Raw genomic sequence first — 26,755 nt, forward strand, 5'->3', positions numbered from 1 at the left:
CTAAAAAGCCTCTTGATGAAATTGAAAGTAGAGAGTGAAAAAAGTTGGCTTAAAGCCCAACATTCAGAAAACGAAGATCATGGCATCTGGTCCCATAACTTCATGGGGAATAGATGAGGAAAAAGTGGAAACAGTGTCAGCCTTTATTTTGGGGGGCTCCTAAATTACTGCAGATGGTGACTGCAGCCATGAAATTAAAAGATGCTTACTCCTTGGAAGGAAAGTTATGACCAACCTAGACAACATATTCAAAAGCAGAGACATTACTTTGCCAACAAAGGTCCGTCTAGTCAAGGCTATGGTTTTTCCAGTGGTCATGTATTGATGTGAGAGTTGGACTGTGAAGAAAGCTGAGTACTGAAGAATTGATGCTTTTGAACTGTGGTGTTGGAGAAGACTCTTGAGAGTCCCTTGGACTGCAAGGAGATCCAACCAGTCCATTCTAAAGGAGACCAGTCCTGGATGTTCAATGGAAGGACTGATGCTAAAGCTGAAACTCCAATACTTTGGCCACCTCATGCAAACAGCTGATTCATTGGAAAAGACCCTGATGCTGGGAAGGATTGTGGGCAGGAGGAGAAGGGGACAACAGAGGATGAGATAGCTGGATAGTATCACCGACTCAATGGGCATGAGTTTGAGTGAACTCTGGGAGTTTGTGATGGACAGGGAGGCCTGGCATGCTGCAGTTCATGGGGTCACAAAGAGTCAGATACGACTGAGCGACTGAACTAAACTAAATACCCCACTCACACCTATGGATAGATCAACCAAACAGAAAATTAGCAAGGAAACACAAGCTTTAAATGATAAAGTAGACCAGTTAGACCTATATATATAACATTAATATATATTACCTAATATATAATATATTAATAAATATAAAACACATATTAATAAATATAGATATAATAATATATATATACTTACATACAGGGCATTTCACCCCCCAAATATGGATCTCACCTTTTTTCAAATGCACATGGGACATTCTCCAGGATAGATTACATCCTGGACCATAAATCTAGCATTGGTAAATTTGAAAACATGGAAATTATTTCAAGCATCTTTTCTGATCACAATGCAGTAAGATTAGACATCAACTACAGGAAAAAATACTACTAAAATAAATATATATGGAGGATAAACAACACGCTTTTGAATAGCCAACAGATCACAAAAGAAATCAAAATATTCATAGAAACAAATGAAAATGAAAACACGACAATCCAAAATCCTAATGGATTCAGTAAAAGCAGTGTTAAGAGGGGTGTTCATAGATATACATGCCTACCTCAAGACAGAAGAGAAACATCAAATAAGAACACTAAAGGTCAATATCACTGATAAACATACATGCAAAAATCTTCAACAAAATTCTAGCCTACAGAACCAAAACCATATTAAAAAGATCATACATTATGATAAAGTGGGCTTTATTCCAAGGATGCAAGGATTCATCAATATTCGCAAATCAATCTGTTACATCGTATTAACAAATGGAAAGATAAAAACCATATGATAAATTGAACAGATGCAGACAAAGCCTTTAACAAAACTGAACACCCTTTTATGATGAAAAATCTCCAGAAAGGAGGCATAGAAGTCACAGACCTTAACATAATAAAAGCCATATATGACAAACCAACAGCAAACATTATCCTCAGTGGGGAAAAACTGAAAGCATTTCCTCTAAAATCAGGAACAAGACAAGGGTTCCCATTCCCACTACTATTATTCAACAGAGTTTTGGAAGTTTGAGTCACAGCAATCAGAGAAGGAAAAAAAAAAAAAATAAAGGAACCCAGAATGGAAAAGAAGAAGAAAAACTCTCACTGTCTGCAGATGACATGATCTTCTACATTGAAAACCCTAAAGACACAGCGAGAAAATTACTAGACCTAATGAATGAATATAGTAAACTTGTGGGATGTAAAATTAACACAGAGAAATCCCTTGCATTCCTATATAATAATAATGAGAAAAGAGAAAGCGAAATTAAGGAAACAATCCCATTCACCTTACAAGAAAAAGAATGAAATATTTAGGAATAAACTAAAAAAAAAAAAAAAAAAAGACCTGTATATAGAGAACTATAAAACACAGATGAAAAAAATCAAATATGACACAAATATATGGAGAAATATACCATGCTTGTGCATAGGAAGAATAAATATAGTGAAAATGAGTATAGTGCCCAAAGCAATCTATAGATTTAATGCAATCCCTATCCAGCTACCAACGGTATTTTTCACAGAACTACAAGAAACAATTTCACAATTTCTATGGAAACACAAAAACCCTCAAATAGCCAAAGCAATCTTGAGAAACAAGAATGAAACCGGAGGAATCAACCTGCCTGACTTTAGACTATAATACAAAGCTACAGTCATCAAGCCAGTATGGTACTGGCACAAGGAAAGACATATAGATCAATGGAACAAAATAGAAAACCCAGAGATAAATCTATGTCCCTATGGACACATTATCCTTGACAAAGGAGGCAAGAATATACAATGGAGAAAAGACAATCTCTTTAACAAGCGGTGCTGGGAAAACTAGACAACCACTTGTAAAAGAATGTCACTAAAACACTTTCTAAAACTATACAGAAAAATAAACTCAAAAATGGATTAAAGATCTGAATATAAGACTGGAACTATAAAACTCTTAGAGGAAAACATAGGCAAAACATGCTGCGACATAAATCACAGCAAGATCTTCTATGCCCTATCTCCCAGAGTAATGGAAATAAAAACAAAAATAAAAAAACGGCACCTAATTAAATGCAAAAGCTTTTGCACAATGAAGGAAACTACAAGCAAGGTGAAAAGGTATCCTTCAGAATGGGAGAAAATAATAGAAAACAAAACAACTAACAAAGAATTAATCTCCAAAATATACAAGCAGCTCCTGCAGCTCAATACCAGAAAAATAAATGACCCAATCAAAAAGTGGGCCAAAGAACTAACTAAACATGTGTTTGAAGACATACACATGGCTAATAAACACATGAAAATATTCTCAACATCACTCATTATCATAGAAATGGAACTCAAAACAAAAATGCGGTACCTACTTTGCCGACTAAGGTCCATCTAATCAAGGCTATGGTTTTTCCTGTGGTCGTGTATGGATGTGAGAGTTGGACTGTGAAGAAAGCTGAGCACCAAAGAATTGATGCTTTTGAACTGTGGTGTTAGAGAAGACTCTTGAGAGTCCCTTGGACTGCAAGGAGATCCAACCAGTCCATTCTGAAGGAGATCAGCCCTGGGATTTCTTTGGAAAGAATAATGCTAAAGCTGAAACTCCGATACTTTGGCCACTTCATGCGAAGAGTTGACTCATTGGAAAAGATTCTCATGCTGAGAGGGATTGGGGGCAGGAGGAGAAGGGGACGACAGAGGATGAGATGGCTGGATGGTATCACTGACTCGATGGATGAGAGTCTGAGTGCACTCCGGGAGTTGGTGATGGACAGGGAGGCCTGGAGTGCTGCGATTCATGGGGTCGCAAAGAGTCAGACACGACTGAGCGACTGAAATGACTAACTGACTGACCATCTCATACCAGTCAGAATGGCTACCATAAAAAAGTATAAAAACAATAAATGCTGGAGAAAAGGGAACCCTCTTACACTGTTGCTGGGAATGCAAACTAGTATAGCCACTATGGAGAACAGGGTGGAGATACCTTAAAAAATTGGAAATAGAACTGCCATACAACCCAGTAATCCCATTGCTGGGCAAACACACTACGTAAATCAGAATTAAAAGAGACACATTGTGTTCATTGCAGCACTATTTACAATAGCTAGGACATGGAAGCAACCTAGATGTCCATCAGGAGACTAATGGATAAGGAAGTGGTGGTACATACACACCATGGTATACTACTCAGCTATAAAATAAGGAACACATTTGATTCAATTCTAGTGATGTGTATGTACTGGAGCCTGTTTTACAAAGTGAAGTGAGAAAGAGAAACACCAATATAGTATATTAATGCATATATATGGAATTTAGAAAGACAGTAACGACAACCATATATGCAATACAGCAAAAGAGACATACATGCCAGAACAGACTTCTGAAAACTGGTCAATGACCTGTAAAAGAATTAAACTAGGACACTTTCTAACACCATACACAAAATAAAACTCAAAATGGATTAAAGATCTAAATGTAAGACCAGAAACTATAAAACTCCTAGAAGAAAACATAGCAAAACACTCTGACATAAATCACAGCAGGATACTCTATGACCCACCCCCCAGAGTAATGGAAATAAAAGCAAAAATAAACAAATGGGACCTAATTAAACTTAAAAGCTTATGCACAACGAACAAAACTATAAGCAAGGTAAAAAGACAGCCTTCAGAATGGGATAACATAATAGCAAATGAAGCACCTGACAAAGAATTAATCTCAAAAATATACAAGCAGCTCCTGTAGCTCAACTCCAGGAAAATAAACAACCCAATCAAAAATTGGGACAAAGATCTAAACAGACATTTCTCCAAAGAAGACATACAGATGGCTAACAAACACATAAAAATATGCTCAACATCACTCATTATCAGAGAAATACAAATCAAAACCACAATGATGTACCATCTCATGCTGGTCAGAATGGCTGCTATCAAAAAGTCTATAAACAATAATGCTCGAGAGGGTGTGGAGAAAAGGGAACCCTCTCACACTGTTGGTGGGAATGCAAACTAGTACATCCACTAGGGATAAATGTGGAGATTCCTTAAAAACTGGAAATAGAACTGCCATATAACCCAGCAATACCAGTGCTGGGTATACAAACCAAGGAAACCAGAATTGAAAGAGACACATGTACCACAATATTCATCGCAGCACTGTTTACAATAGCCAGGACATGGAAGCAACCTAGGTGGTCATCAGCAGACGAATGGATAAGAAAGCCGTGGTACATATACACAAAGGAATATTATTCAGCTATTAAAAAGAATACGTTTGACTCAGTTCTAATGAAGTGGATGAAATTGGAATCTATTATACAGACTGAAGTAAGTTAAAGAAAAACACCAATAGAGTATATTATCACGTATCTATGGAATTTAGAACGATTATAATGATGACGCTATATGCCAGACAGCAAAGGAGACACAGATGTAAAGAACAGACTTTTGGACTCTGTGGGAGAAGGCAAGGGTGGGATGATTTGAGAGAACAGCACTGAAACATATATATTACCATATGCGAAATAGATCACCAGTCAAGGTTTGATGCATGAGACAGGGTCAATGGGGCCAGTGCACTGGGATGACCCTGAGGGATGGGATGGGGAGGGAGGTGGGAGAGGAATTCAGGATGGGGAACACATGTACACCCATGGCTGATTCATGTCACTGTATGGCAAAAACTAAAAAAAAAAAAAAAAAAGTAATCATCCTACAATTAAAATAAATTAATTAATTTAATAAAAAACAAAGATGAACATGAACTCATTAGGCTTCAGCCTAAGAATTAGCAACAGCGGAAGAGGGGAGGGGTGAGTTGAATAACAAATAGTATGTCTGCATATACTAAATCTTGATTAAATTTCATTTTTGTCTTTCTAATTTTCATGTTGTTCAAGTATCATTTTAAGAAGAGATAAGAAAACCAATGCCCGTCTTACCTGCAGAAACACTGAGGAAGTTCTCCTTGACCATACAAAGGAAACAAAAATGGAGTGTTGCCATATCGTCCAAGACACTGAAGAAAGTTTTTGGTAGCTTTGAGACCATCTATGGTACTGCTGCCTGTCTCTGATGTCATTGCCATTGAGTGCAGGACAAAATATTGGAGGTTGGGGGTTAATTTTTGAGTTTTTAAATATTCAGAAAATTTAATTTCCTCATAGGCTATGAAAAGAAAGAGGAAAATTTATTAGTTAAAATCAGAACCAAATTTCCATTTAAAACCACTGTACAAAAATGAGATCAAGTTTGCTTAAAACACTTAGCAAAGGACACAGTTGGCGGTAGTATTACTACATTTTGGACCGAGACCATTGATTTTAGAGGGAAACAACTAGGAACAACCTCACTATCCTAACTGGACTAATGACACAATTTTTAAGCTTTAAAAAATGATTCTCTGTTTAGTATCTTATGGATTTAAAAAATTAGAAAAGCATTACATAATTCATTAACCATCAAAACAGTTCTCCATCGTTGGCAATAATCTTACTTTACTATCAACTGCAGACTAATGTCAATGATTACACTTTGAAATATTAAATATGACTAATGGTAAATTTTGGGTTTAAATAAGGATATAATTTTCTGGTAGAGTCTTTAGGGTTTTTCATGTAGAGGATCATGTCATCTGCAAACAGTGAGAGTTTTACTTCTTCTTTTCCAATTTGGATTCCTTTTATTTCTTTTTCTGCTCTGATTGCTGTGGCCAAAACTTCCAGAACTATGTTGAATAGTAGCGGTGAAAGTGGACACCCTTGTCTTGTTCCTGACTTTAGGGGAAATGCTTTCAATTTTTCACCATTGAGGATAATGTTTGCTGTGGGTTTGTCATAGATAGCTTTTATTATGTTGAGGTATGTTCCTTCTATTCCTGCTTTCTGGAGAGTTTTTATCATAAATGGATGTTGAATTTTGTCAAAGGCCTTCTCTGCATCTATTGAGATAATCATATGGTTTTTATTTTTCAATTTATTAATGTGATGAATTACATTGATTGATTTGCGGATATTGAAGAATCCTTGCATCCCTGGGATAATGCCCACTTGGTCATGGTGTATGATCTTTTTAATGTGTTGTTGGATTCTGATTGCTAGAATTTTGTTGAGGATTTTTGCATCTATGTTCATCAGAGATATTGGCCTGTAGTTTTCTTTTTTTGTGGCATCTTTGTCAGGTTTTGGTATTAGGGTGATGGTGGCCTCATAGAATGAGTTTGGAAGTTTACCTTCCTCTGCAATTTTCTGGAAGAGTTTGAGGAGGATAGGTGTTAGCTCTTCTCGAAATTTTTGGTAGAATTCAGCTGTGAAGCCATCTGGACCTGGGCTTTTGTTTGCTGGAAGATTTCTGATTACAGTATCAATTTCCGTGCTTGTGATGGGTCTGTTAAGATTTTCTATTTCTTCCTGGTTCAGTTTTGGAAAATTGTACTTTTAGAATTTGTCCATTTCTTCCATGTTGTCCATTTTATTGGCATACAACTGCTGATAGTAGTCTCTTATGATCCTTTGTATTTCTGTGTTGTCTGTTGTGATCTCTCCATTCCCACCAGAAAATTATTAGAGCTCATCAATGAATATAGTAAAGTTGCAAGATATAAAATCAACACACAGAAATCCCTTGCATTCCTATACACGAATAATGAGAAAGTAGAAAAAGAAATTAAGGAAACAATTCCATTCACCATTGCAACAAAAAGAATAAAATACTTAGGAATATATCTACCTAAAGAAACTAAAGACCTATATATACAAAACTATAAAACACTGATGAAAGAAATCAAAGAGGACACTAATAGATGGAGAAATATACCATGTTCATGGATTGGAAGAATCAATATAGTGAAAATGAGTATACTACCCAAAGCAATTTACAAATTCAATGCAATCCCTATCAAGCTACCAGCCACATTTTTCACAGAACTAGAACAAATAATTTCAAGATTTGTATGGAAATACAAAAAACCTCGAATAGCCAAAGCAATCTTGAGAAAGAAGAATGGAACTGGAGGAATCAACTTGCCTGACTTCAGGCTCTACTACAAAGCCACAGTCATCAAGACAGTATGGTACTGGCACAAAGACAGACATATAGATCAATGGAACAAAATAGAAAGCCCAGAGATAAAGCCACACACATATGGACACCTTATCTTTGACAAAGGAGGCAAGAATATACAATGGAGTAAAGACAATCTCTTTAACAAGTGGTGCTGGGAAAACTGGTCAACCACTTGTAAAAGAATGAAACTAGATCACTTTCTAACACCGCACACAAAAATAAACTCAAAATGGATTAAAGATCTAAATGTAAGACCAGAAACTATAAAACTCCTAGAGGAGAACATAGGCAAAACACTCTCAGACATAAATCACAGCAGGACCCTCTATGATCCACCTCCCAGAATGCTGGAAATAAAAGTAAAAATAAACAAATGGGATCTAATTAAAATTAAAAGCTTCTGCACAACAAAGGAAAATATAAGCAAGGTGAAAAGACAGCCTTCTGAATGGGAGAAAATAATAGCAAATGAAGCAACTGACAAACAACTCATCTCAAAAATATACAAGCAACTTCTGCAGCTCAACTCCAGAAAAATAAACGACCCTATCAAAAAATGGGCCAAAGAACTAAATAGACATTTCTCCAAAGAAGACATACGGATGGCTAACAAACACATGAAAAGATGCTCAACATCACTCATTATTAGAGAAATGCAAATCAAAACCACAATGAGGTACCACTTCACACCAGTCAGAATGGCTGCGATCCAAAAATCTGCAAGCAATAAATGCTGGAGAGGGTGTGGAGAAAAGGGAACCCTCCTACACTGTTGGTGGGAATGCAAACTAGTACAGCCACTATGGAGAACAGTGTGGAGATTCCTTACAAAATTGCAAATAGAACTACCTTATGACCCAGCAATCCCACTGCTGGGCATACACACCGAGGAAACCAGAATTGAAAGAGACACATGTACCCCAATGTTCATCGCAGCACTGTTTATAATAGCCAGGACATGGAAACAACCTAGATGTCCATCAGCAGATGAATGGATAAGAAAGCTGTGGTACATATACACAATGGAGTATTACTCAGCCGTTAAAAAGAATTCATTTGAATCAGTTCTGATGAGATGGATGAAACTGGAGCCGATTATACAGAGTGAAGTAAGCCAGAAAGAAAAACACCAATACAGTATACTAACACATATATATGGAATTTAGGAAGATGGCAATGACGACCCTGTATGCAAGACAGGGAAAGAGACACAGATGTGTATAACGGACTTTTGGACTCAGAGGGAGAGGGAGAGGGTGGGATGATTTGGGAGAATGACATTCTAACATGTATACTATCATGTGAATTGAATCGCCAGTCTATGTCTGACGCAGGATGCAGCATGCTTGGGGCTGGTGCATGGGGATGACCCAGAAAGATGTTATGGGGAGGGAGGTGGGAGGGGGGTTCATGTTTGGGAATGCATGTAAGAATTAAAGATTTTAAAATTTAAAAAATAAAAAACTAAAAAAAATAAAAATAAAAAAAAAAAAGAAATCAGTCTTCTTAAAATGCACAATAAAAAATAAATAAATAAATAAATAAGGATATAGTAGCACTTGATTTTTTTGAATTGCTATTCCTTCCTAAAACTTGGAACAATGAACTATGACTAAAAAGTAAAGAAACTAATTTCTGTATGGCTAGAGGTATCAATCCAACTGACTTATAATTTCATCTCAAAATATAAGGATCCCCTAAAAACTATTTCTTTAAACAAAGAACAGAAGAAAATGTAACTGGACTGTTACTGGAACAGAAAAACTTTTTAGATTAATATAAACAAATAAAAACTATAAAAATTTACAGAGAATATAAGTTTATGCTACTATGGAGAAACAATCTGGCAGTAAGAAATGGACTTATAACTTTAAGAACAAGATTCAGACTTTCAATATTCCACATAGTAAAAAAAATTGCCATATTTCTCAATTTTGTAAGTGAATTGTCAGTATATCCCTATTTTGGATAACTTTTGCAGCTCAATGCACTTTTAAGTGCAAAACACTTGATACTAAAGTGGTGTATTCAACTTTCAAAAAACTTTGAAGTAAGTAACTGGCCCCAGATCACACAGCGAGGTGGGACAAAGCCAAGATTAGAAACTATATCTTCACCTAATCCAGGAGATCCCACCCACACCATCTAGCTTCTTTTTAACCAGACAAAATAAATAATTCAATATTCCAAGCAAAAGTGATCCTTGAGAAATGAACATATAAATCTTTAAATGATAGATAAATTAATAGATGAGGGTCAGAGACAGCAACATATATGTGCCACTATATGTAAAAAAGATAAACAACAAGGATATAGTGTATAGCACAGGGAAATATATGCAATATCTTTCAATAACCTATAATGGAAAAGAATCTGAAAAAGTATATATGTATATGTGAGTGTATATATATAAATTAAAAACTGAATCAATTTCCTGTACACCTGAAGCTAACACAACATTGTAAATTAACTATACTTCTATTTTTCAGTATAGTTCAGTCACTCAGTCATGTCCGACTCTGCGACCCCATGAACTGCAGCACGCTAGGCCTCCCTGTCCATCAACAACTCCCAGAGTTCACTCAAATTCACATCCACCGTGTCGGTGATGCCATCCAGCCATCTCATCCTCTGTTGTCCCTTTTCCTCCTGCCCCCGATACCTCCCAGTATTGGGGGTCTTTTCCAGTGAGTCAACTCTTCACATCAGGTGGCCAAAGTGCTGGAGCTTCAGCTTTAGCATCATTCCTTCCAAGGAACACCCGGGACTGGTCTCCTTAAAATGGACTGGTTGGATCTCCTTGTAGTCCAAGCGACTCTCAAGAGTCTTCTCCAACACCACAGTTCAAAAGCATCAATTCTTCGGTGCTCAGCTTTCTTAACAGTTCAATTCTCACATCCATACATCTCTACTGGAAAAACCACAGCCTTGGGTCGATGGACCTTTGTTGGCAAAGTAATGTCTCTGCTTTTCAATATGGTATCTAGGTTGGTCATAACTTTCCTTCCAAGAAGGAAGCGTCTTTTAATTTCATGGCTGCAGTCACCATCTGCAGTGATTTTGGAGCCCCTCAAAATAAAGTCTGAGACTGTTTCTACTGTTTCCCCATCTATTTCCCATTAAGTGATGGAACCAGATGCCATGATCTTCGTTTTCTGAATGTTGAGCTTTGAGCCAACTTTTTCATTCTCCTCTTGCACTTTCATCAAGAGGCTTTTTAGTTCCTCTTCACTTTGTCATAAGGGTGGTGTCATCTGCGTATCTGAGGTTATTGATATTTCTCCCAGCAATCTTGATTCCACCTTGTGCTTCTTCCAGCCCAGCGTTTCTCATGATGTACTCTGCATAGACGTTAAATAAGCAGAGTGACAATATACAGCCTTGACATACTCCTTTTCCTATTTGGAACCAGTCTGTTGTTCCATGTTCAGTTCTAACTGTTGCTTCCTGACTTGCATACATATTTCTCAAGAGGCAGGTCAGGTAGTCTGGTATTCCCATCTGTCTCAGAGTTTTCCACAGTTTATTGTGATCCACATAGTCAAAGGCTTTGGCATAGTGAATAAAGCAGAAATAGATGTTTTTTCTGGAACTCTCTTGCTTTTTCAATGATCCAGCGGATGTTAGCAATTTGATCTCTGGTTCCTCTGCCTTTTGTAAAACCAGCATGAACTTCTGGAAGCTCACAGTTCACGTACTGCTGAAGCCTGGCTTAGAGAACTTCTATTTTTAAAAATGGTTAAAAAACTGGATAATGAAAAAGGAGTATTATCTATGAAGAATCAGTTGATAACAATGTTTAATTAGTAAGAATAAAAATTAACATCTATCATAGACTGATGTTATTATGAAAACATCTCATAGTTTGCATAGTACCCATAGTAGCCACTAGCCATGTGTGGTCACTGAACACTTGAATGTGTGGGTACTGTAACTAAATTTTAATTTTAATTAATTTAAGTAGGTACTTGTTGCTAGAGGCTAACCTACTGGATCATTCAAAATGAAAATATTTTAAAACTATAGCAAGTGGCTCAATAAATCAGAGAAAGCATATTAAAATAATAAGAATCTCAAAAAATATGAGAACACAAATTTAATGAAAAACAGTACCTTTATATTCATCAGGATGTTCCTCATACTCCATACAAAATGTGAGAAACTTCATTAGCATTCGCTTTTCTACCATAGTAAGTTGTTTGCTATTAAAGACATCTGCTCTGGAGCAAGGAACCTAAAATATATGATTTTAAAGTTAAGAAACTGCTTCCTACTGATACAAGTATTCCAAATGACATTTTTTTCCTTTTAAGTATATAAAGATTATTATTTCCTTTCTAGTCAGGCTGTTTCATGCAACCTTCCACCAGTTCTACTGGCATCTCTGTTGACTTCAGAGTTAATTAACTTGTGAGTTTCCTTACTTAATTACTCCAGTTGCTCCCTATGCTATTAAAAGCCACCGACATGTGAACCCTAACTGGGAAGAAATGACAGCTCAGTCTAGCAATGCTGTCTGAAATTAACATTTTCTCAACATAAGCATCAAGCTACAGAATAAATCATCAGAAAATTAACATCAGACATTTTAATTGGCAATCTCTTACCATTTACATTTGTTAAAAATAATCAGTTCAGTTCAGTTCAATTGCTAAGTCAAATCCGACTCCTTGCGACCCAATGAACCGCAGCACGCCAGTCCTCCCTGTCCATCACCAACTCCCGCAGTCCACCCAAACCCATGTCCATCCAGTTGGTGATACCATCCAACCATCTCAACTTCTTTTGTCCCCTTCTCCTCCCGCCCTCAATCTTTCCCAGGGTCTTTTCAAATGAGAGGTAGAGGTGATGGAATTCCACAAATGAGAGCATCAGGGTCTTACCAAATGAGTCAGCTCTTTGCATCAGGTGGCCAAAGTATTGGCATTTCACCTTCAGCATCAGTCCTTCCAATGAATATTCAATACTGATTTCCTTTAAGATAGACTAACTGGATCTCCTTGCAGTCCAAGGGACTCTCGAGTCTTCTCCAACACCATAGTTCAAAAGCATCAATTCTTCTGCACTCAGCTTTCTTTATAGTCCAACTCTCACATCCATACATGACCACAGGAAAAACCATAGTCTTGACTAGATAGACCTTTGTTGACAAAGCAATGTCTCTGCTTTTCAGTATAATGTCTAGGTTGGTCATAGCTTTCATTCCAAGGAGGAAGCGTCTTTTAATTTCATGGCTGCACACCATCTGCAGTGATTTTGGAGCCCAAGAAAATAAAGTCAGCCACTGTTTCCCCATCTATCTGCCATGGAGTGATGGGACCAGATGCCACGATCTTAGTTTTCTGAATGTTGAGCTTGAAGCCAACTTTTTCACTCTCCTCTTGCACTTTCATCAAGAGGCTGTTTAGTTCTTCTTCACTTTGCGCCATAAGGGTGGTGTCATCTGCATATCTGAGGTTATTGATATTTCTCCTACAATCTTGATTTCAGTTTGTTTTTCCTCTAGGCCAGCGTTTCTCATGATATACTCTGCATTATATACTTTGCACATAAGTTAAATAATCAGGGTAACAATATACAGTCTTGAGGTACTACTTTTCCTATTTGGAACCAGTCTGTTGTTCCACGTCCAGTTCTAACTGTTGCTTCCTGACCTGCATACATGTTTCTGAAGAGGCATGTCAGGTGGTCTGGTATTCCCATCTCTTTCAAAATATTCCACAGTTTATTGTGATCCATACAGTCAAAGGTTTTGGCATAGTCAATAAAACAGAAATAGATGTTTTTCTGGAACTCTCTTGGTTTTTCGATTATCCAGCGGATGTTGGCAATTTGATCTCTGGTTCCTCTGCCTTTTCTAAAACCAGCTTGAACATCTGAAAGTTCACGGTTCACATATTGCTAAAGCCTGGCTTGGAGAATTTTAAGCATTACTTTACTAGCGTGTGAGATGAGTGCAATTGTGTGTTTGAGCATTCTTTGGCATTGCCTTTCTTTGGGATTAGAATGAAAATTGACCTTTTCCAGTCCTGTGGCCACTGCTGAGTTTTCCCAATTTACTGGCATATTGAGTGCAGCACTTTCATAGTGTCATCTTTCATGATTTGAAATAGCTCCACTGGAATTCCATCACCTCCACTAGCTTTGTTCATAGTGATGCTTCCTAAGGTCCACTTGACTTCACATTCCAGGATGTCTAGCTCTAGGTGAGTGATCACACCATCGTGATTATCTGGGTCATGGAAATCTTTTTTGTACAGTTCTTCTGTGTATTCTTGCCACTTCTTCTTAATATCTTCTGCTTCTGTTAGGTCCATACCATTTCTCTCCTCTATTGAGCCCATCTTTGCATGAAATGTTCCCTTGTTATCTCTAATTTTCTTGAAAAGATCTCTAGTCTTTCCCATTCTATTTTTTTCCTCTATTTCTTTGCATTAATCACTGAGGAAGGCTTTCTTATCTCTCCTTGCTATTCTTTGGAACTCTGCATTTAAGTTTGCTGCTTCACCAGGAAAATAACAATCTTATTTGCCTATCCTTCCCAAACAAAATGGGGCTTCCTTGATGGCTCAGATGGTAAAGAACCCATCTGCAATGCTGAAGGACCCGGATTTGATCCCTGGGTGGGGAACATCCTCCAGAGAAGGGAATGGCTACTCACTCCAGTATTCTTGTCTGGAGAATCCCATGGACAGAGGAGCCTTGCAGGCTACACTCCAAGAGGTCGCAAAGAGTCAGACACTACTAAGCAACTAACATTTTCACTACTAGTTTCCCAAACACAACATAGCAACTTAAACTCATACTCAGTTACCATCCTTGCTCAGCACAGTACCTGTTTCACTCTTCCTTCTCGAAATGCAAGAATCCTGGTAATATTTTTGAACTCTGCATATCGACTAACATTAGATTTGATTAGAAGATCAATCAGCAATCCTCGAGAATACAATAGCTGCACAAAGAAAATATTTCAGAGAATGAAATAAAAGGTGAAATAGTGGAAAAATGGATAAAAACAGAATAAAGATATATAATTTTGTTATATTTAAAATTATTTGCAAAAAGTATTATACCTATTAATATTATAATACATAACACAATTTATTACAGGTTCACAACTGATTATCTGAAATTCAAGAATCCAAATAATTCTGGAATCTAAAGCTTTTTCACAACTGACCCAAACTGATACAGGGCTCTTACACCTGTTTGTCCTAGTTAGTGTGAATATCCATACACATTGGGCTCTTCCCTGGTGGCTCAGATGGTAAAGCGTCTGCCTACAATGTGGGAGACCTGGGTTCGATCCCTGGGTTGGGAAGATCTCCTGGAGAAGGATATTAATATGTTTAATTATAGAGCACCTCTTCAGACTCTGGTAAGAACATTACATCATATATAAAGTATCATCCAGCATATATACTGTATTAATTCCTAAAATCCAAGTAACTAATTCAAAATGAAAGTTTCAGTACAAAACCTATTTCTTATTTGACTACTTCAGTGTTCTTCTTTTTTAAAAAAATTCTTTTCTTCTCATGAGGTCAAGAAAACTATGGGTGGGCTATGATTAAACTTCTACCCAGAAACTAATTGCCAAGGTAACATGGAAAGAATGGTAAATTTCAAAGCATGCCAGGATCAAATTAGGTGGAATAGATAGCTCAGAAACATGAGGAAGGACCAAGACAGTAGCCAACTCAGACCGAGGCAGAATCAGGCACAGAGACCTACATTAGGAAGAAACAATGAGTAGTAAAAAGATATATTTTCAAGCATCAGGTTCAAAAAGATCAGCAGGATGAGGATGTATGATTAGATCAGCAAAATATGAGGAGCATTACTTCCTTTCTTTATAACATGGAACTTCAAGAGAGCACATGAAATAAAAAAATCCTAGTCTGATATTATTCACTACCCTCTCCAACTTCTTTGCAATTTCTCATCATTTGCCCTCAACTTATGGTATTTGGTCTCTCTACTTTCACCCAGCCCTATATTATAACATTTTATAGCCACTATTTTATCTTACTAGTGTTTTCTATTCTTTTGCACTAAATTTGTCTTGCTTCCTATAAATCCAGTGCAACACTGCATGCTCCAAAGACTTGGGGACCACCTCTGAATTCATGTTGACTAACATTAGAGGTAAGAATGGGAATAAAAAAAAAAAAAAAAACTGAAGACAGTTGCATCCTTCCTAACCTCCCTGCCCAAATTACTATTAAATTATCTTCCAAAGCCCTCACATCTGAACCAATTATTTTTGAAATGTATCGGTTTATTCAAAATGTTCATCATTATACAGATGTCAAAATAGTTACTATATAAATAAGGGCTAAAAAGAAGTTTATTTAATAGATTGACTATAATAACATGGACCCATAATTAGATTCATTAGACATGTTTTCTTGATAGAATTCAAAGTGTCCATGTAGTAGGAGAATATTTGGGTGGAGTACATGCTCCAATACAGAAGTAACCGTGTGATACAGTACTGAGCATTGTTGTGTTTTTAACTTAGGTCTAAGGAATATTTTAATAGAACTATAAATTACAGATACTATCTCTTTATAAAATAAACACTCTACATTTCAAAGAATAAAATAATGAAAATTGGGTTTATGGACTCAGATGCTATATTCAATCAATTAGAAATTAGTACAGTTCCATGATAAGATGGGTAAAACTGTTACTTACCTTTGATACCAAATCGATATTAAACCTCCTGCCTTCTTTAATGATTTGAGAGTAAGTAATCCGATTTTTCTTTGGCTGTTCTGCTGTGTCTTCGGCCACAGGCACATTTTCACTTGTTTCCTTTTCTGCAGTTGAGGGCACACAAGTGTTATCATCACAATGGTTTTCTTTTTCCCCTGTCACTTGAACATCATTTACTTCTAGGGCTCTATCTGGATCACTGCTTGGAGTTTGTTCTGCCGGTATTTCACAGCTTGTAGTTCTTAATGACTCATCTTCTATAGGCAGGCAGGCAGAATCTGCAGCTTCAGTGCAGTTCACAGATGTCACAGAAGCGTGATTTTTCTGTAGTGCACCAGCTTCTTCCACATCTTCATGCAAATCCTGACTGATGAGAAATTATAATAATAATCCACACCAATAATCAAAGTGATAATTATACGTGGGTACATTTTTATATGTATCAATTTAACTTTTAATGGCAATTTTTATTTCTTTACCTCATTTATTTTATCAGATTCAGTGGATGTCTTGCTTTATGTGACATACACATTAAACATTCATCTGTTTAGGTTTTAAAACAATATGAAACATAATTAACGTCTGAAAAAATATACATAAAGATTTCAGGGTTTAGCAGGCATGTCGTGTGTGTGTGTGTGTGTGTGTGTGTGTGTGTATATCTGAAAAGCAGATTTTTATCTTTATAATTTATTTCTGTTTGTCTTGGGGTATCGTTGATTTACAATATTGTATCAATTTCAGGTGTACAACAAAGTGATTCAGTTATACATGTACATATATTCATTTCTTCAGATATTTTCTCCATATTACAGAATACTGAGTGCTATACAGTATGCATGTATATATTAATCACGTGTATTTTTTAAGAAGTTAAGGCAGACAGAGGAATTGCACTTTAGAAACAAATCAACACAGTGCTTACAAGCTCATCCTTCAGAATAAATAGATTGAGGTTCAAACCCAGACTCTATGACTAGATAACTCTGTGAATGTAGACAAGTTTTTTAATCCTCTCTGATGCAAATTATCCATCTATAACATAAAGATAATACCAACTACCTCACCAGGTTGTTCTGAAGACTAAATGAGGTAACACAAGTGAAGAATCTGGTACAGAGCCTGGCACATAAATGCTCAACAGTAAGTATCAAAGATTATTACCATTATATGAGGTGTGACAAAGCTAAAAAGCTGCTATAAAAGTGTACATTGACATATCACAATGTGGTATCTAACAGGATCTTTCTGAACTGATTCTCGCTGTTTTCAATATTAATGTCTATTACTTTATTGGAAGCCCCACTTTCAATATTACCACTAGACTTCACATTCTCAGTCCATTACTGCCTTGATCGACACAAAAAGTTCCTGTTCAGCATGCACCATTATCTCTCCATGATGTGTTTTATCCTCTACAGATCCTTCCTTTTCATTGAGTTGCGCTACTATTCAACACTAAAATTACCTCATACATGATAGGCTGTGGGAAATAACCATCTGCTAATTGATTGCTTGAGACCTAAGAGCAGTTCTTAAATCAAATCTCAACTCTACCCCTATAAAATCTTCCTCTATCAGTCTCTAAACAAAATCACCTTTTTTATTTACTAACTTTTGTCTCATCTCACCTACTTTCCAACATGGCATCTCTTAAATCATAATTTGTCAACTCAAAGTCTCCATAATTAGGCTCATGTTAACTGTTTCTTCAAGATTGCAGGGAGAAATATCAATAATCTCCAGTATGCAGATGACACCACCCTTATGGCAGAAACTGAAGAGGAACTAAACAGCCTCTTGATCAAAGTGAAAGAGGAGAGTAAAAAAAGCTGGCTTAAACTCAACATTCAAAAAACGAAGATCATGGCATCTGGTCCCATCACTTCATGGCAAATAGATGGGGAAACAATGGAAACAGCAAAAGACTATTTTCTTGTGCTCAAAAATCACTGCAAATGGTGACTTCAGCCATGAAATTAAGACACTTGCTCCTTGGAAGAGGAGCTATGACCAACCTAGACAGCATATTAAAAAGCAGAGACATTCCTTTGCCAACAAAGGTCCATCTAGACAAAGCTATGGTTTTTCCAGTAGTCACATATGGATGTGAGAGTTGGACCACAGAGAAGACTCAATGCCAAAAAATTGATGCTTTTGAACGGTGGTGTTGGAGAAGTCTTGAGAGTCCCTTGCACTGTAAAGAGATCAAACTTGTCAATCCTAAAGGAAATCAATCCTGAATATTCATTGGAAGGACTGATGCTGAGGCTGAAGCTCCAATACTTTCACCATCTGATGTGGAGAACTGACACAGTGGGAACAACCTTATCCTGGGAAAGACTGAAGGCAGGAGGAGAAGGGGACGACAGAGGATGAGATGGTAACAATAACCCTATAGCAAGACAGCAAAATAGACACAGATGTATAGAACAGTCTTTTGGACTCTGTGGGAGAGGGCGAGGGTGGGATGATTTGGTGGAATAGCGCTGAAACATGTATATTATCATATGTAAAATGGATCACCAGTCCAGGTTTGATGGATGATACAGGGTGCTTGGGGCTGGTGCACCATTATGACCCAGAGGGATGGGATGGGGAGGCAGGTGGGAGGGGGATTCAGCCACATGTACACCCGTGGCGGATTCATGTAAATGTATGGCAAAACCAACACAGTATTGTAAAGTAACAAAAAAATAAAAATAAAAAATAAAAAAAGAAAGAAAATACCATGCTACTTGTTATAATCTAGTAATTTCAATTAAATATAATGAAAAAAGGATGATATCATTAATGTCAAGATTTTCAGATTTAGGAAACTATAGTGGGTAAAGTTGTAGTTCTGGATGCATTACTTAGTAGATATTAGGTAAGTCATTTAATCCCTGAGATTTCCCATCTATGAAATGGAAGATCATTCATTTACCTTAACTTTCATGAGGCTATTGTAAGATAAATGTCCTAACATATATGAAGAGTATTTCCCATGAGCGCCAAAGTGCAAGTGAATGTCGCTCAGTTGTGTCCAACTCTTTGTGACCCCATGGACTCTATAGTCCATGGAATTCTCTAAGCCAGAATACTGAAGTGGGAAGCCTTTCCCTTCTCCAGGGGATCTTCCCAACCCAGGGACTGAACCCAAGTCTCTTGCATTGTAGGTGGACTCTTTACCAGCTGAGCAACAAGGGAGGCCTCATGAGTGCTAAAAGGTTAATCAAATATAAGATATTAATAAAATATAAGATACTGTTAAATTTCCCACAGGTAAACAGGCAATTCAAAACATGTGTCCTTAGGTTTTTCTGACATCACATGTGGAAAGCTCTTTGGCCACATAACCAAGTAACAGCACAATTGCCATTAAGCAACATTAAAAATGAAGAGTGATAATATGAAATGGGATTTGTATATTTTCTACAGAATTGTTCATGCTTTGTATTCACATTCATTATTTTGAAAACCAGGAAACCAAAGTGTGTTGCATGAGGTGACAACTTGCAGCAAAATGTTGCATGCCTAAACATTAAACTACGAAATGATAGGATAGTTAATTATACTTTACAGATAAGACAGAATGATGATGACAACATGGAAATTGAGCACACCAATTGATCTGGTTAGTGGCTCTCAATTATAGTCTCAGAAAGAGAGCTTTTTAGAGGGAATGAAATGCATTAACCAGTACTGGACAATCTGGAAAACAGAAGTCCAAATACTTAATTAAGGGTATAAGTTTAAGAAAAGGAGTTGTTCTTTGTAAATATGTTCCATATCCATAAGTTATTAAGTTTTACTATTCTGAACATCATAATCTAGTGAAATACCTAACACTATGGAAAACATATGCAAGAGAAACACAATACCATCCTTACTTTTCATTAACAACTACAATATTTTTAGAGTTCTGTCAACACTGAATTTAATACCTAACTAGAAGTTATAAAGACACTAGAAAACTCTCCAAACTCCATTTAATTTCTCATCATGCAAACTTCTATTCATCAAAAAGACTTAGCTTCCCTCAAATTAAAAACTTTGTACTCATGTACACCTGTGGTGGATTCGTGTCAATGTATGGCAAAATCAATACAGTATTGTAAAGTAAAATAAAGTAAAAATAAAAATTAAGAAAGAAAAAAAAAACTTTGTACTTTGGTTAAAAAAAAGTTTTCTTAAAATAATTCAACCTTGGTTTCACCCAAGATGGGAGAGGAATGGTACAGAGAGACCACTTTCTCCCCCACAAATTCATCAAAAGATCATTTGAATGCTGAGCAACTTCCACAAAACAACTTCTGAATGTTGGCAGAGGACACCAGGCACCCAGAAAGGCATTCCATTCTCTTTAAAAGGAGATAGGGCAAAATATAAAAGACAAAAAGAGAGACAAAAGAGTTAGTGATGGAGACCCACCACGGGGAGGGAGTCATGAAGGAGGAGAAGTTTCCAAACACCAGGAAACCCTCTCACCAGCAGATGTGTGGGGAGTTTTGGAATCTCAGAGGCAACATAACTGGGAGGAAAAAAACAAAGAAACCCACAAAATACGCACCTAACCACAACTGCCAGTGGAGAAGCAGCCCAGATACTCGTGTCTGCCACCAGTGAGCAGGGTTTGGACAGGGAGGCGCAGGCTACGTGTTTAGGGTAAGGACCAGGCCTGAATGCCCTGAGGACAATCTGAGGGAGCTAAGGTCAGAAAGCAACCCAAACTGTGGAATAGCCAGAAAGAAAAAAAAAAGAGAGAGAGAGAACTTTCCTCAAAAGACTCACAGAACAGAGGATTGAGCGAAAACGAAAGGAGAGCTAGCCTGCTGTGTACAGGTCCCTCCCCCTGCAGGAGGCAGAGAGGCAGTCATGCCACAGCCAGAGCATGAAGGCAAGGGGCATCCAGAGACCTGTATCCTCCACCAAACTGTGAGCAGGCTCCCAGTTGCTAACCACATCTTTCCAGGATCCTGGATGGCTGACATCTGCCAAGAGGGTCACAGCCTGAGATCAGCTCCCTAAAGGAGACACACAGCACACCTGAGACAGTGCTCTCACAGCAAACCTGGGAAACTGAGCAGACAGGACAGGGGAGGTGATTAAGATGCACAGTCCACCTGGGACAGTGTGCTCACCAAGCACCTGATCACCTGAGCTGCTTGAACCTGGGAAGGGCACAAAACACAAGCTGAACCGAGTCTGTGCCCTTGCGGGGTACTTGAGAACCTGTACCTGAGCAGCTTAGACATGGGAAGTGCATGAAACACAAGGTCCGTTTTGGACAGTACTCTGCAGAGAACCTAGAGCCTAAGCTGTTGCAGACCCAAAAGCACAGGCTATTGTGAGCTGGGGCAAACCCAGTGTGGTCCATACACTGTGAGCACTCCCCACACACGGCAGCGATATTTGTTTGCAAATACAGTGTTCTTCCCTCCCCACAACACAACTGAACGAGTGAACCTAAATAAATGACCGCCTTCACCCCCTTGTATCAGGGCAGAAATTAGTCACTGAAGTGACTTGCCAACAGAGGAAGCTAAAATTAAAAAAAAAGAACATGGAAAAGCTCTGGAAGTGACAGGTGCAACAGACTAAAACCTTGTAGTTAACACTGACTAAGATTTGGAAGAGGCCTATAGACCTTGATAACAAGTACAAGGTGAAACAAGTAATTTATTACTCCTTTAATTTTCATTTTTATAACCTACTATTACCTTCCAAAAAAAGACCCTATTTTTAAAACGTATTTCATATATATATTTTATTATTTTTGATTCATTTTGTTTTGTACTTTTAATATTATATTTTTGAGAGGCTAACATCTACTCTGGATTTTTTAATCTTTGCTTTTGGTATTTATCAATTTTGTACCTTTAAGGATCTAATCTTCAGTATCCATTTTCACTTAGGGGTGTGATTATTGGCTTGACTGCTCTCTTTCCATTTGACTTCCCCTCTTCTCCTCCTGGTCACCTCTATCTCCCTCCTCCCTCTTCTCTTCTACATGTAACTCTGTGAACCTCTGTGGATGTCCCTCACTGTGGAGAATTTTTTCACCATTAACCTAGATGTTTTATCATCTGTCCTGTATAGATGGAGAATAAGACTAAAAACGAGAGGGAGGAAACTTAAATCCAAACTTGAGAACATCAGAGAACTCTTGATTCCAGGGAAAATTAAGAGACAAGAGCTCATCCAAAAGCCTCCATACCTACCCTGAAACCAAGCTCCACCCAAGAGCCAACAAGTTCCACAGCAAGATATACCATGATAATTCTCCAGCAACACAGGAACACAGCCCTGAGCATTAAAGTGCAGGCTGTCCAAAGACATGCCAAACACACAGACACTCCAAAACTCACTACTGGATACTTCACTGCACTCCAGAAAGAAGAGATTCAGCTCCACCCACCAGAACAAGCTCCCCTAACCAGGAAACCTTGACAAGCCACTCGTCCAACCCCACTCACAGGGAGCAACCTCCACAAAGAGGAATCACAAACTTCCAACATACAGAAAGGGTACCCCAAACACAGCAATCTAAACAAAATGAAAAGGCAGAGAAATATTCAGCAGGTAAAGGAACATGATAAATGCCCACAAAAACAAACAAAAGAGGAGGAAATAGGGAGTCTACCTAAAAAATAATTCAGAATAATGACAGTTAACATGATTTAAAATATTGAAAACAAAATGGAGTCACAGATTTAGACTAGAAACAAGGATTGAGAAGATGCAAGAAATGTTTAACAATTACCTAGAAGAAATAAAGAGTCAATCAATAATGAGTAATGCAATAACTGAGATCAAAAGCACTCTGGAGGGAACCAACAGTAGAATAACTAGGGAGAAGAGAAGATAAGTGATGTGGAAGATAGAATGGTGGAAATAAATGAAGCAGAGAGGAAAACAGAAAAAAGAATTAAAAGAAATGAGGACAACCCCAGAAACCTCTGGGACAATGCCAAATGCCCCAACATCAACCTGCCTGACTTCACACTATACTACAAAGCTACAGTCATCAAGACAGTACGGTACTGGCACAAAGACAGAAATATAGATCAATGGAACAAAATAGAAAGCCCAGATATAAATCCATGCACATATGGACACTTTATCTTTGATAAAGGAGGCAAGAATATACAACAGAGAAAAGACAATCTCTTTAACAAGTTGTGCTGGGAAAACTGGTCAATGACCTTTAGAAGAATCAAACTAGAATACTTTCTAACATCATACACAAAATTAAACAAAAATAGATTAAAGATCTAAATGTAAGACCAGAAACTATAAAACTCCTAGAGGAGAACATAGGCAAAACACTCTCCAACATAAATCACAGCAGGATCCTATATGACCCACCTCCCAGAATATTGGAAATAAAAGCAGAAATACACAAATGGGACCTAATTAAACTTAAAAGCTTTTGCACAACGAAGGAAACTATAAGCAAGGTGAAAAGATAGCCTTCACAATGGGAGAAAATAATAGCAAATGAAGCACCTGACAAAGAATTAATCTCAAAAATATACAAGCAGCTCCTGCAGCTCAATTCTGGAAAAATAAACGACCCAACCAAAAAGTGGGCCAAAGAACTAAACAGACATTTCTCCAAAGAAGACATACAGATGGCTAACAAACACATGAAAAGATGCTCAACATCACTCATTATCAGAGAAATGCACATCAAAACCACAATGAGGTACCATCTCACACTGGTCAGAATGGCTGCTATCAAAATGTCTGGAAACAATAAATGCTGGAGAGGGTGCAGAGAAAAAGGAACCCTCTTACACTGTTGGTGGGAATGCAAACTAGTACAGCCACTATGGAGAACAGTGTGGAGATTCCTTTAAAAACTGGAGACAGAACTGCCATGCAACCCAGCAATTCCAGTGCAGGGCATACACACTGAGGAAACCAGAATTGAAAGAGACACGTGTACCCCAATGTTCATTGCAACACTGTTTACAATAGCCAGGACTTGGAAGCAACCTAAATGTTCATCAGCAGATAAATGGATAAGAAAGCTGTGGTACATATACACAATGGAGTATTAGCCATTAAAAAGAATACATTTGACTCAGTTCTAATGAGGTGGATGAAACTGGAGCCTATTACAGAGTGAAGTCAGAAAGAAAAACACCAATACAGTATATTAATGCATATATATGCAATTTAGAAAGATGGTAATGATGACCCTACATGTGAGATAGCAAAAGACACACAGATATAAAGAACAAACTTGTGGATCTGTGGGAGAACACGAGGGTGGGATGATTTGAGAGAATAGCATTGAAACATGTATATTACCATATGTGAAATAGATCACCAGTCCAAGTTCTATGCATGAAACAGAGCACTCAAATCCAGTGCACTGGGACAACGCTGAGGGATGGGATTGGGAGGGAGGTGGGAGGGGGGTTCAAGAGAGGGGACACATGTACACCCATGGCTGATTCATGTGAATGTATGGCAAAAATCACCACAATACTGTAATTAGTCTCCAATTAAAAAAATTAAAAATAAAATAATTTAACCTTTTGAAGAATACTCCCAAACAATAACTCAATTTTCTTAACTTTAAAGTATCTAAAAAGTATAAAAACACAATTGCCAGTTGTACATGAATGTGGCTGGATTATGAATTTTCAAAAAAAACTTTTGAGTTCTAAAACACTACTGATTTTAACATATAAATTAAAAAAATATGTACCATTAGCTCTTATAAAAATTTTCAATATGAAAATAAATTGACAAATGAAATCCAGTGTCATTTATATTGATAATTTGAATTTCAAGGGACATTTACAATACAGTATAACAATATTTTTGAGAGAGTTTTACCTAATTTCAACTGAATAAGAGCTTATATTAATGCATTAGGCACAATCTGAATTTAGGGGAGTTTTAGGGGTATAAATTTTGATATTATCTAGTATTGTTACCAATTAATGGTAGCAACAAGGGAATGCCTCAAACTGAATATGTGTTATTAATGCCTTGTAATAGTCACACTTTCAGATAAGTCAAATGAAAAATTGTCAACCAACCGGTTAATGTATTCAGCACAGGTATTCACTGTTTTTCAGTAATTTGCACCTTTCCTCTTCACAGAACAGCTTGTTGCAGAAATTATACTCTTTACTTTGATATATGCACTTTATTCTAAGGCCATTCACTTTTTTCTTGTTTTAATTTTTTGGCCACATCACATGGCATGTGGAATCTCAGTTCCCTGACAGGGATCCAACTTCTGCCTTTTCCATTGGAAGCATGGAGTCTTAACCACTGGACTGTCAGGGAAATCCCAAGCCATTTACTTTTGATTGCACAGTATATACTACACAGTTACCCATCTGTTAATTTCTGCAAATAAATGTTTAATGATTATGAATAAGATTTACAAAAAATCAGACTGTTCAAAAGTTGCTGTTCCAAAAACCAGGAATATATAAAAAATCTACTGTAATCAACTTTCAATTGATGCAATATAATATATTGATAGATTTATTCCCTTATTTGTAAACAACTTAAAACGTTAACATGCACATTAGAATATAGCTGAAATGCCAATCTCTTGTCATATTTCTCCAAGGAAAAAATATAAGGTGATGTAGAGCAGATACTTGGAGAAGGCAATGGCACCCCACTCCAGTACTCTTGCCTGGAAAATCCCATGGATGGAGGAGCCTGGTAGGCTGCAGTCCATGGGGTCACTAAGAGTCAGATTACTGAGTGACTTCACTTTGACTTTTCACTTTCATGTATTGGAGAAGGAAATGCAACGCACTTCAGTATTCTTGCCTAGAGAATTCCAGGGATGGGGGAGCCTGGTGGGCTGCCATCTATGGGGTCGCACAGAGTCGGACACGACTGAAGCGACTTAGCAGCAGCAGCAGCAGCAGAGCAGATACTATTGGCTGTCTTTTTAACAACCATATCCTATTCCTCAGCACCATAAGAGTTGCAATTTCCAGAACTAGGGGATGGATCATGGCTGATTAAAACCAACTTCAGTAATTTTATTGTCCTTTGTTAGTGACTGATTTAAAAGTGAGCAGGTTATCTCGTTTAAGCCAATGAGATAAGAGAGAACTTGGGGCTTTAGTAAAGACTCTCCAGTATAAATTATAACAGAAAAAAAAAAAGCACACACATGATAGGAAAAAAAACTCTCCCCCCTTGTTTCACATTTAGAGGATTCTGTTGTGTGAAAACCTGTTCGTATCATGGCAATCACCTTGTAACTCTGATGGAAAGCTAAGAAAA

General features: G+C 37.4%; 1 protein-coding gene across 3 annotated transcripts in view; it reads right to left on the bottom strand.

Moving 5' to 3' along the window:
* The window catches only part of CHM (CHM Rab escort protein), a 249,481-nt gene that overhangs the window by 125,851 nt on the left and 96,875 nt on the right, over nt 1–26,755 (bottom strand). For all 3 annotated transcript variants that reach the window (XM_042242472.2, XM_004022232.6, XM_060407430.1), the window contains exons 5-8: nt 16,475–16,862; nt 14,610–14,726; nt 11,888–12,008; nt 5,653–5,878 (exon numbers count right to left, since the gene is read on the bottom strand). In XM_042242472.2, coding sequence (XP_042098406.1) covers nt 5,653–5,878; nt 11,888–12,008; nt 14,610–14,726; nt 16,475–16,862 — 852 coding nt within the window. The remainder of the gene's footprint in view (nt 1–5,652; nt 5,879–11,887; nt 12,009–14,609; nt 14,727–16,474; nt 16,863–26,755) is intronic.

Source organism: Ovis aries, chromosome X, assembly GCF_016772045.2.
Source record: "Ovis aries strain OAR_USU_Benz2616 breed Rambouillet chromosome X, ARS-UI_Ramb_v3.0, whole genome shotgun sequence".
Lineage (NCBI taxonomy): Eukaryota > Metazoa > Chordata > Mammalia > Artiodactyla > Bovidae > Ovis > Ovis aries.